At 39.6% G+C, this 10612-nt stretch overlaps 1 protein-coding gene across 7 annotated transcripts in view; it reads left to right on the plus strand.

The window, feature by feature from the left end:
* Positions 1-9692, plus strand: part of LOC310759461 (cytosolic phospholipase A2 epsilon-like) — a 61131-nt gene extending 51439 nt beyond the window's left edge. For 3 of the 7 annotated variants that reach the window (XM_083606742.1, XM_083606743.1, XM_083606744.1), the window contains exons 16-20: positions 793-903; positions 4195-4386; positions 5556-5722; positions 8666-8852; positions 9325-9691. In XM_083606742.1, coding sequence (XP_083462868.1) covers positions 793-903; positions 4195-4386; positions 5556-5722; positions 8666-8852; positions 9325-9533 — 866 coding nt within the window. In that variant the 3' untranslated portion in view covers positions 9534-9691. Of the gene's footprint in view, positions 1-792; positions 904-4194; positions 4387-5555; positions 5723-8665; positions 8853-9324 lie in introns of all 7 variants that reach the window. The other 4 variants (XM_083606741.1, XM_083606745.1, XM_083606747.1 and 1 more) reach the window with 4 other exon arrangements.
* Positions 9693-10612: the final 920 nt, after the last annotated feature.

Here is a 10612-nt window from a genome sequence, read left to right on the forward strand (position 1 = left end):
AAATGTTTAGCCTGTTTACTAAAGCAACTCTTCCAAATTTGGTATCATCTATTAATTTGGCACATTGTCACGGTGTCATCTAAGTAATTAGTGAACTGAAGCCTATATAGCAACTATCCCTCCACAACACCAATTCATTCCTTAAGACAACTCCATTATTGTTTTGCCTCGAATATTCACAGGACTAGTAGAGTCAAAGTTTACTGTCAGTGGCTAGAGGAGAACTAACTTTCCTTCCTGGATTGTATTCGGTAATAGTAATGACAGAGTTAAAGGAAGGTTGCAGGTTGTTGGAAACTCAGCTGAAGAATTATCTTCTTTGAGTTAGAGTGCCCAATTCAAACCCTGATAATGTTGTGAAGGACATTGTAAAATGTCATCTTTCTTTGAAACACTTTTAAAACACTGAACCTCAGTTAGTCCTCACATACCTTTCCGAGGGAACCAAGAAAGATGCAAAATGATTTTTTATTTTTTATTGCAAATATCTGATGTGAGGGCTTTCAAACATTGTGCTTTAGGTTATTTTCGCTTTGCTTTTAGCTTTCCTGTCATGCCTTGTCCCTCAAAAGGTGTGGCTCACCTGGAGCTTAACATAGGTGTGGCTAATCCCTGGCCGGAAGACCCAATGAGACCAACCCCAAGCAATTTTTGGTGCCCCCCCTGCAAGACCCCATTACTTTTGGTGTTGACAGCGGAGGGAAAAAAGAAAGTAGTCACAACAAACTGGGATGCAGATCGCCCCTTATGATGTTTGCACTTCTTACTTGATCTCTCCCTCCTTTTCTCTAGGTGTGTGGAGTAATGTATTTTCTTATAACCTACTGGATTCCTGGCGTGCACTTGATTCTTCGGAAGAAGGTCTGTGGTACCTGCTTACCAGGGACAAAGTACAAGATATTGGTTAGTCATCCATGTTTCGTTTTACATTTGGTTATAAAATTTAAAATTCTTCTTCATCCTGTCCCTCCCCATAGTATGCTAATTATGTACTTAATATATTTTTAGGCCATCCTTCCTGGTAAGGAATCCCAGGGCTGCACATTTTTAAAGTGCCTGGGTCCCAAATTGTAGAAAGCTGATTTCAACACTAGCAACTTGAGTTGGCACATTATTGTTATTTGATTATTACCTGCCATTCGCCAGAACATCCTCAGGTGATATAATATGCAGCATAAAAAAATTACAATCACCACCAGAGTGAGTTCTAAAAATATACATATCACCTGCGCTTTTTTCTGGAGGGATGCAGGGATACGCATACCCCTAAACATTTTGTGAATCTAACGGGAGAAGAAACTAAAATTTTTTAAAAATTTAGTTTCTTCTCCAGCACAGTGAATCATCAGTTCCGTTGCTACCCCCAATGGCGGCCTCATTTCTTGTCATGGTGTTTCCTGAGTCTCAGATGGAAGCGAGCGTTTAATGTGTGAAGCAGTGTGGAATGTGAATGTGTGGTGTTTTGCTGATGAAAGTTTGGCCTCATTGAAAGTTTGGCAGTATTTCAATATGAGTAGGAAGATGTTGGTGCACACAACATCATGCCAGTGTGGAAGTTACTGTGAACTGTCAGCTGTGTAATATGATGTAATGCATTTTCTTTGTACTTTTGTCCATTTACTGTATTTATTTTTCCTGTTTTGAACTATTTTTTTTAAAGAAAAAATGCACTGCATATCACAAGTGTCACAGGCCAGGGTTAAGAGGTGTGTCTTCAACATACAACAAAAGCTGTACAATGAAGGTGCCAGGCACACCTCTGTGAGAAAGGAATCCCACAATTTAGGGGCTGCCACAGGGAATGTCCCTTTCCCATGAATCTCAGAGGGAGATGGAGCTCCGCAGATCTCAACGCTTGAGAGGTTCTTTAGGGAAGGTACAGATACTTGGGGTCTAAATTGTTCTGGGTTCTAAATAGTAGTGTAAGGACCTTGAATTGGCCTCAGAAACAAACTCGCAACCAGTGCAGCTATTTTTAAAGCAGGGGTTATATAAATTCTATATGTGAATTCTAAAGTGATCGCCAGCCGATAATCTGCTGAATTTTTAAAATAAAATACTGTTTTTATTTATTTTCATGGTACAGAAGATAAATTTTGAAAAAAACAATTGTGACAACAGTAAACAGGTCACTTGCCCTGATAAAATGACAGACTTTTATCATGCCTTGTGCTAAAGTTTCATTTGTTTACTTTAAGAGATCGTGCCCCCTTTTCCATATTTTGAACCAGTTGAAGTTTTCCTAGGCATCTTAAATTATTAGAATATACAGAACTTGCCAGCATGAGAAATAGATTGAGAAACAAAAGATGACAAGGATTTAAAAGAGGACTGGACATTATATATAGATTATATGGAAAAATATTGTAACAAAAAATCATGGGAACAGACTGACAAAAAATAACTCAGTAGTAGCGGTTATAACGTGGGATTATATAAGGTAATGAAAAGAATTTAGTAGAGTAAGGAAACACAATTGAAAAGGTAGCAGTTAGGAAACCAAGGAAAGAGTGTAAGGGGAATTAAAGATAACATTTACAAGAGTCAAATAAACTGGAGGGATACGTAATGTTACTGCTAATATTCATTTATATATGTCTTATATTTATGTTATTTTTTCCTTTTTATTATCCTGTGTATGACTATAACACAGAATGTGTTGATGATATGATGAAACAGAAAAGCTGTGTGTCTGTGTGTATGTATAGTTTCCTAGTCACCTTCAATGGCACTCCCTAGCACAGCACATTGCAATAATCTAATCAGTAAATTACTAGTACCATGTCCAAGTCATCTCTGTCCAAAAAGGAGCCATAGTGAGTGAACCACCCAGAACTAGAAAACAATGTATAGTGCATTGGCACCCAGTGCATCTCTTTTGGAATCAGTGTCACATGGTCCCAATAGGCTAAGCCACTAAGCAACCTGGCCACTACAGTCTGCACAACCAGGGTTTCTGGATCATCTTTAAGGACAGCCTCACACACAGCATGTTACAGTAATCCAGCCATTAGATTAAAAGCGCATTGGCCAGTGTGGTGTAGTGGTTAAGAGTGGTAGACTCATAATCTGGTGAACCGGGTTCATGTCCCCACTCCTCCACATGCATCTGATGGGTGACCTTGGGCTAGTCACACTTCTCTGAAGTCTCTCAGCCCCACTCACCTCACAGAGTGTTTGTTATGGGGGAGGAAGGGAAAGGAGAATGTTAGCCACTTTGAGACTCCTTCAGGTAGTGATAAAGCGGGATATCAAATCCAAACTCTTCTTCTTCTTCTTCTTCTTCTTCTTCTTCTTCTTCTTCTTCTTCTTCTTCTTCTTCGCCTGGCTTTATAGGAATGGCTGTAGCTGGTGAACCAGCTGGAACTGGCAAAAGGCTTGATGTGCCACTACGGTCACTTTGGTCTTCTAGTGACAATGTGGACTCTACCACCTCTGGATCTATGTTCCTTCTTTCCAAGGGAGTACAACCCCATCTAGAACACGCTAACTATCTAGTCCTCAGCTACAAGAACCAACCCAACCCACAGGACTTAACATCTTGTCAGGATTAAGCTTTGGTTTATTTGCCCTCATCTAGCACCAATATACTGACAAAATTCCTGTCTAAGCTAGCAGCAGCAAATATAGCAATAGATTTTGCAACTTCCATTGCTGTATTTTCAAAGGAAGGCAGTGCAGTTTTATGCCAATAACAAATTAACCCATGGCAGCAGGTGTGTGGTTGCGCACATATTGAACACACGTAAATGGGGATTTGCCTGTTGTGCAGAGCTGATCTCTTCCACTTTTCCCTGAGCTTGCATTTAGATTTATTTGCCAGTCTGGTTGGCTTGGAAGGGTGGCATCATCTTGTTCTTCAGCTCAGGCAGCAAAATATCTTGGGATAGTCCTGATGATAAGGTATGTAAGGAACAGCCTGCACCCATCATAAGGAATGAACTCTGCACCTCACCTACCTACTTTTATTAGGCTTTAGCTGAATGTGCAGAGACTACCTCTGTACGCATTCATTTTATATGAACAGATACCTGAATATGGCTTCCTCAATATGGTATATATTTGATAAATGTACAGCCGTCACATAATCGGGGGGAAACGCTGATTATTTCACTATACATCAGTTCATATCATTGCATGTGTTCCTTATGACTGCTTCAGTAAATAAAATTTACCATTTATTCTAACTTACAGAAGAAAGACCACCTCAGCCACCAAAAGCAGATGAATTGAATACTCACTTGGTTATCCCTGCCAATAAATTCATGAAGACCCTTCGTGAAGTCTTAACACAGAGGATAACAACCTCAAAGTTCTACAATTTCATAAAGGAATTCCAATTAAATGATGGATATATAGATAATAAAAACTTTGCCATATGGAAAGGTACGTGGTCAGGGCTTGACTAACCAAGTTGACTGATCTCCAAGTTTTAAATTTTAACTGGGTTGATGATAATTGAGATGAATTTTTTTAAAAAAAAATATTTATGCTTTTCAGGTTTATACATTTCACTAATTTGACAATCATTTTAACATTTCAAAACTTGACTTCCTTCTCCCTCTTTCTGCGGTTCTTTAAATTTATTTTTAATATCTTCTGCATATCCAAATTAACTTAGTTTGCTCATTTATTCATCTACTTTAAATATATACTCTTATCAAACTTCAGGTTATTACAATAATCCTGCCAATGTTCTTATCTGTTTACAATTTATCTGTAAATATTCAACAAACCATTTCCATTCTTTTATAAAAAAAGTTTGTTATCTTAATTTCTTATTTGTCCGGGAAGTTTCACTATTACTGCATTTTTCATAAGTTTTTGTATCCATTCTTCCTTTGCTGGGACTTCTGCCTCTTTCCATTTTGGGGCAAGTAATATTCTTGCCGCTGTAGTAGCGTATATGAAGAAGTTTCTGTACAGTTTCGGTAGTTCTGTCCTTATAATTCCAAAAGAAAAGCTTATGGGATTTTTTTACAAACATTATTTTAAACATCCTTTTCAATTCAGTATATATCATTTCCCAGTAAGCTTTAACCTTACTACAAGACCACCACATGTGATAAAAAGAACCTTCTTTCTCTTTACATTTCCAACACTTATTTGATTTAGATTTATACATTTTTGCCAATTTACTCAGTTTTAGATACCATCAGTATATCATTTTCATATAATTTTCTCTTAGATCATAACATACTGTCAATTTTATATCCATATTCCACAACCCTTCCCATGCTTTCATATCTATATGATGACCAATATCTATTGCCCATTGTATCATTGAGGATTTTACTTGCTCATCCTTTGTCTCCCATTCCAATAATATCCCAATATTCCAATAATATTTTATACATTTTAGACAGCACTTTTACATTACATTCCAGCAGGTCTCTTTCCAGTTGTGATATTGTTGGGGAAGGAGTAAAGGATCTTGAGCTTTGGAATGCAAAGCTCTTTTTAGAACTGCAGACAAATACAGAAAACTGTGAAAGTGTATATTAATCAAAGTAGCAGCAGACTATTAATTGCTAACCATGGTATTTGCCTTTCAGATACTGATCTAGACACTCTTCCCAACCAGCTGACAGCTACATCAGAATACCTGTCTATCACAGATACTGCAGCATATCTAGATATCAGCTACCCACCACTCCTGAGGCCTGAGAGGAAAGTGGATATCATTATACATTTAAATTATTCTTCAGGATCACAAACATCTGTGAGACATTTTTAGTTTTTGAATCGTTGCTTTCTAGTTTTATATTGATTATGAGCCCTAGAGAAAATGATAAGCATCAGTTGATGTGGTCTTATGTTATAAACACCACTTGGAGGCTGCTTGAAAATAGCTTCTGCTCTGCATGGCAATGACTCCCTGTCACAGTGTAATGTAGCTTTGTCTCACGGGTTGCCCCCATTTTGTGAAGCCGTTTCACACCATTACCAGTAGAAACATGATGAGCTCATACACATACTAAGCTGTTCTATATGGGCTGATCAGAACATGCTGCAGCAGCTGCTACACACAACTTTTACTGAACTGCCTCCAGTTGGAAGCCATAGTTTCTGAAGTCCATAGCTGGTTGGCTTTAAAAAAGAAGCAACTTCAGTTAAGTGTGACCTTATTTTCAAACTCCCCAGTTTCCTTACTCGGCTGTCACTCTAACCATCTCACCCTTGGTCTTCACAATAGTTGGTTTCACTGATAAATTCCCTAAATTGATATTAGGGCAATTGTAAGTATATTTAAAATGACCAAATTTAAATCTGAAGTTGATAAAACAAATTAAAACTTCAGCGTTTTGCAGGTCGCTTTACTACACGATAACATTTAACTGGCTGCTTGACAAAGCCAGCCCTGCTGGACCTATAATAGAATCATAGAATTGTAGAGTTGGAAGGGACCCCAAGAGTCTTTTAGACCAATCCCCTACAATGTAGGAATCTCAGCTAAAGCATCTATGGCAGATGGCCACCCAACTTCTCCTTAAAAACCTCCAAGATTCAAGTACCAGTCTGATTGACTAGATGGGTTCTCTATCTCTTTCTCTCCCTCTGTCTGTGTAATATCTTATTCTTCATGACAGGCAGCAAAATGAGATAGTCCTTGGAGTCCTGCTTCCCTTCCTACTCCTGGCTTGCTTTTTGTCACTGTGGCGTTCTGAATTGTGGACATGTTAATTTTTTGTGATTTTGCTTTGCTTCCTGGATTTAGACTTTTTCATGATTCTAGGGATTCATTGGACTAGTCAGTCCATGACGATGATCATACAGTGGGACATTAGTAAAACATGTGGGTTGTAACTAGGGTTGGGTTTAGCAGGCTATGAGTTATTTTTTTGCAGGTTGAGAATTCAGTTCTAGAATCAGATCCCACCCCAAGGAAAATCTGGGAGTCAAATTTGGATATCTGAGAAAATGTCCTCCCCTTGTCCCTGGACACACACACCTGATATATGGCCAGATAATTTTATTCACATTAACAAAAGGCACCAGCAAGAAGAATATAGCAACAGACAAATCCACAAATATGCTCCCAAGTTCAAAACTTCCCACTTCTGACTGAGGTCAAATGTGTCCCTGAAAGTCTATGTCTATTGACCTCACTTACAGTTATACCAATGATGCAGTCAGTGAATTGGAGTCCCTGTCTCACACTGCCAACACAAAAACAAACAAACCAACAAACCCTGAGAACATTGCAATATACAGTGATCCAGCAGGTGGCTCAAGCAGTTGTAGTGTTGTGGATTTCAGATCTTGTAGTTTCCAATGGAATCCAGACACTGGGACAATGCTCTAGAATTTTATTGAAAATTCAGACCTGGGAAAGCTGGCCTCCGTAGTAAGACAGCATATAGTTTGCACCATCTCTGATGTAAATGTTCCAGGTGGCCATTCAGAAACTGCTTACCAAATTGTTCCATCTTGATAATGCTTTTGGAATTTCCATTACATGAGGACTACCCAGTTCAGACATATTGGCATATTGTAAGAAAGAATTGAAGTGGGAAATGTGATTGGCGATAAAGCCAAATACAGTTATTCCCCAGCAGGGTTCCAGAATCCCAGACACTCTAGATCAGGGGTGGGAACCTGTGCTCCTCCAGATGTTTCTGAATTACAACTCTCATTACCCCAACCATTGGTCATGCTGGCTGCGGCTGATGGGAGTTGTAGTTCAGCAACATCTGGAGGGCCACAGTGCCTCCCCCCCCGTTGTAGTTGATGGCACAGGTTTATATTGGATTGGAGGGTTTCTCTTCTGTCCTGTTTTAACCTCCAGTGCTAGTTCTTCTTGCCTTCAGCCTACTTCTCATCAAAAGTTAATCATGCTCTTCTCTCACTTGTCAACCAGATGAGAATTAGCCAGGCATCTTAATGATTATCTGTATTTTTATTGTTTAAATTGTGTTTTATGATTTAAAGGAGTACACTTCCCGATATAGTGCCATCAAAATACTTTCATATACAGTGGTACCTCGGGTTACATACGCTTCAGGTTACATACACTTCAGGTTACAGACTCTGCTAACCCAGAAATAGTACCTCGGGTTAAGAACTTTGCTTCAGGATGAGAACAGAAATCGTGCTCCGGCGGGGCAGCAGCAGTGGGAGGCCCCATTAGCTAAAGTGGTGCTTCAGGTTAAGAACAGTTTCAGGTTAAGAACGGACCTCCGGAACGAATTAAGTACTTAACCTGAGGTACCATTGTACAAGTTAATGCTAAGATAGTGAGTTGGGAACCGATAAATAAGTCCATAATTCAAGTTTGATCTTTCACTGTGGACTCGCTTAGACAACCATTAAAAAGCAGGAATCTCTCATCTCCAGATCCTCATTTGCTTACTCTTGAAAGATTTATTTATGTAATGTGTGTAAAGCAGTTTGATCACTCTAAGGAGATCAAAATGAATCCAAAGGACACACTCTGCTCCGCTAGAGGAGCAACACCCATTCATGGATTCCCATAGGCTCAGTGGTGTCAGGTTTGTCTCCACCTGCCTACACACACAGTTGCACATGAAGACTGCACATCATGGCAGGAAGTGAAGTGTATGGGAAGGTCTCAGACCTAAGCATCTTTGTACCTAAAAAACCAAAATAAATTATTTTAGTAAGGGTGAAGTCTCATTTCAGTTTTTGTCTTACGTCAATCCAGTCTTTACAAGAAGCCTCCAGATACTTTGCAAAGCAAGGAATTCCTTTCCCCAAAGTAGATCTGAGTCATATTAAGGATAAGGATCTGAAGGAGTGCTATGTCTTTGAAGATATCGAGAATTCGAAAGCACCCATTGTGGTTTTCTTTCCTCTGATAAATGACACATTCAGAAAATATAAAGCACCAGGTAAGTTTGTTTGTTTGTTTACTAGCAGGGAGTGCCCAGAGCTGCCTGGGAATTTTTAGAAGTAAAAATATATTGTGGGTTGTTTTTTTAATGGATAGTGTAATGTCTGAGTTTTGACACATCACATCAAAAATCGGGGGAAGTCATACCAAAGTCATCGCCTTCACCTTGGGAACCTTTGTACTGGGTTTAGCAGTGATATCTTGGAAGGCATCCATTTCTAATTTACACCACCTTTTCACCCAAACAAGGACCCCAGCCCCCAATATGCCACCATATTAACATTGGGGTACCTGTTCATGCAAATACCTTCCCATTTTGGATGGGTACTTTTCCCGTGAGTCACACACTGCAGAGATAGCATATTCATTGGATCTCATTTCAAAAGTGCCACTGATCAGCTTTTGCAAAGAAGAAGGCAGCACATGCAGAGAGTAGTGTCAGTCATGTGATAACGACCTTTGTTTTGCAGGTGTGGAACGCAGCCCCTCTGAACTGAAGCAGGGTGACGTTAATGTGACTGGACCTTGTTCTCCATATGGACTCCAAAGCTTTACATATACAGAGGAGGATTTTGATAAACTGGTGGGATTGACCAGCTACAATATTCAGAATAATGAAGATTCGATCCTCCACGCTTTGCGAAAAGCAGTAGAGAGAAAAAGACACCAAACAAAATAGGCATAATAGGGAAACCTATCCAGAAAAGATAGATGCATAGCTTTTGCATTAAGTTAATTATATATATATATATATATATATATATATATATATATATATATATATGAATGATAATGTGCTATGTTTTCCACAGATTAGTTTATCTTCACTGGCTTTGTTGTTGTTGTTTAGTCGTTTAGTCGTGTCCGACTCTTCGTGACCCCATGGACCAGAGCACGCCAGGCACTCCTGTCTTCCACTGCCTCCCGCAGTTTGGTCAAACTCATGCTGGTAGCTTCGAGAACACTGTCCAACCATCTCGTCCTCTGTCGTCCCCTTCTCCTTGTACCCTCCATCTTTCCCAACATCAGGGTCTTTTCCAGGGAGTCTTCTCTTCTCATGAGGTGGCCAAAGTATTGGAGCCTCAGCTTCACAATCTGTCCTTCCAGTGAGCACTCAGGGCTGATTTCCTTAAGAATGGATAGGTTTGATCTTCTTGCAGTCCCTGGGACTCTCAAGAGTCTCCTCCAGCACCATAATTAAAAAGCATCAATTCTTCGGCAGTCAATCTTCTTTATGGTCCAGCTCTCACTTCCATACATTACTACTGGGAAAACCATAGCTTTAACTATACGAATCTTCACTGGCTACCTCAGCTTAAAATAGTCTTACTGCACTTTGAAAATGTATGTAGGCCAGTAGTTTGCAAACCATTTGCTCTGGAAACCTAAAAGAATTTGACTTAACTGCTACTCAGGACTTCCCTGTGCCCCCTGTTATGTACAGTGGTACCTCGGGTTACAAACGCTTCAGGTTACAAACACTTCGGGTTACAAACTCCACTAACTCAGAAGTAGTACCTCGGGTTGAGAACTTTACCTCAGGATGAGAACAGAAATCGCGCGCTAGCAGTGCAACCGCAGCAGGAGGCCCCATTAGCGAAAGTGTGCCTCAGGTTAAGAACGGTTTCGGGTTAAGAACAGACCTCCGGAACAAATTAAGTTCGTAACCAGAGGTACCACTGTAATTGCACTATAGAATCGCAAGCACTGGTTTAAAATGTATGTATTTATTTAGAAGTAGTTATAGCCTGCTGAATA

The sequence above is a fragment of the Podarcis filfolensis genome (assembly GCF_964270895.1).
Source record: "Podarcis filfolensis genome assembly, chromosome: 1".
NCBI classification, from domain to species: domain Eukaryota; kingdom Metazoa; phylum Chordata; class Lepidosauria; order Squamata; family Lacertidae; genus Podarcis; species Podarcis filfolensis.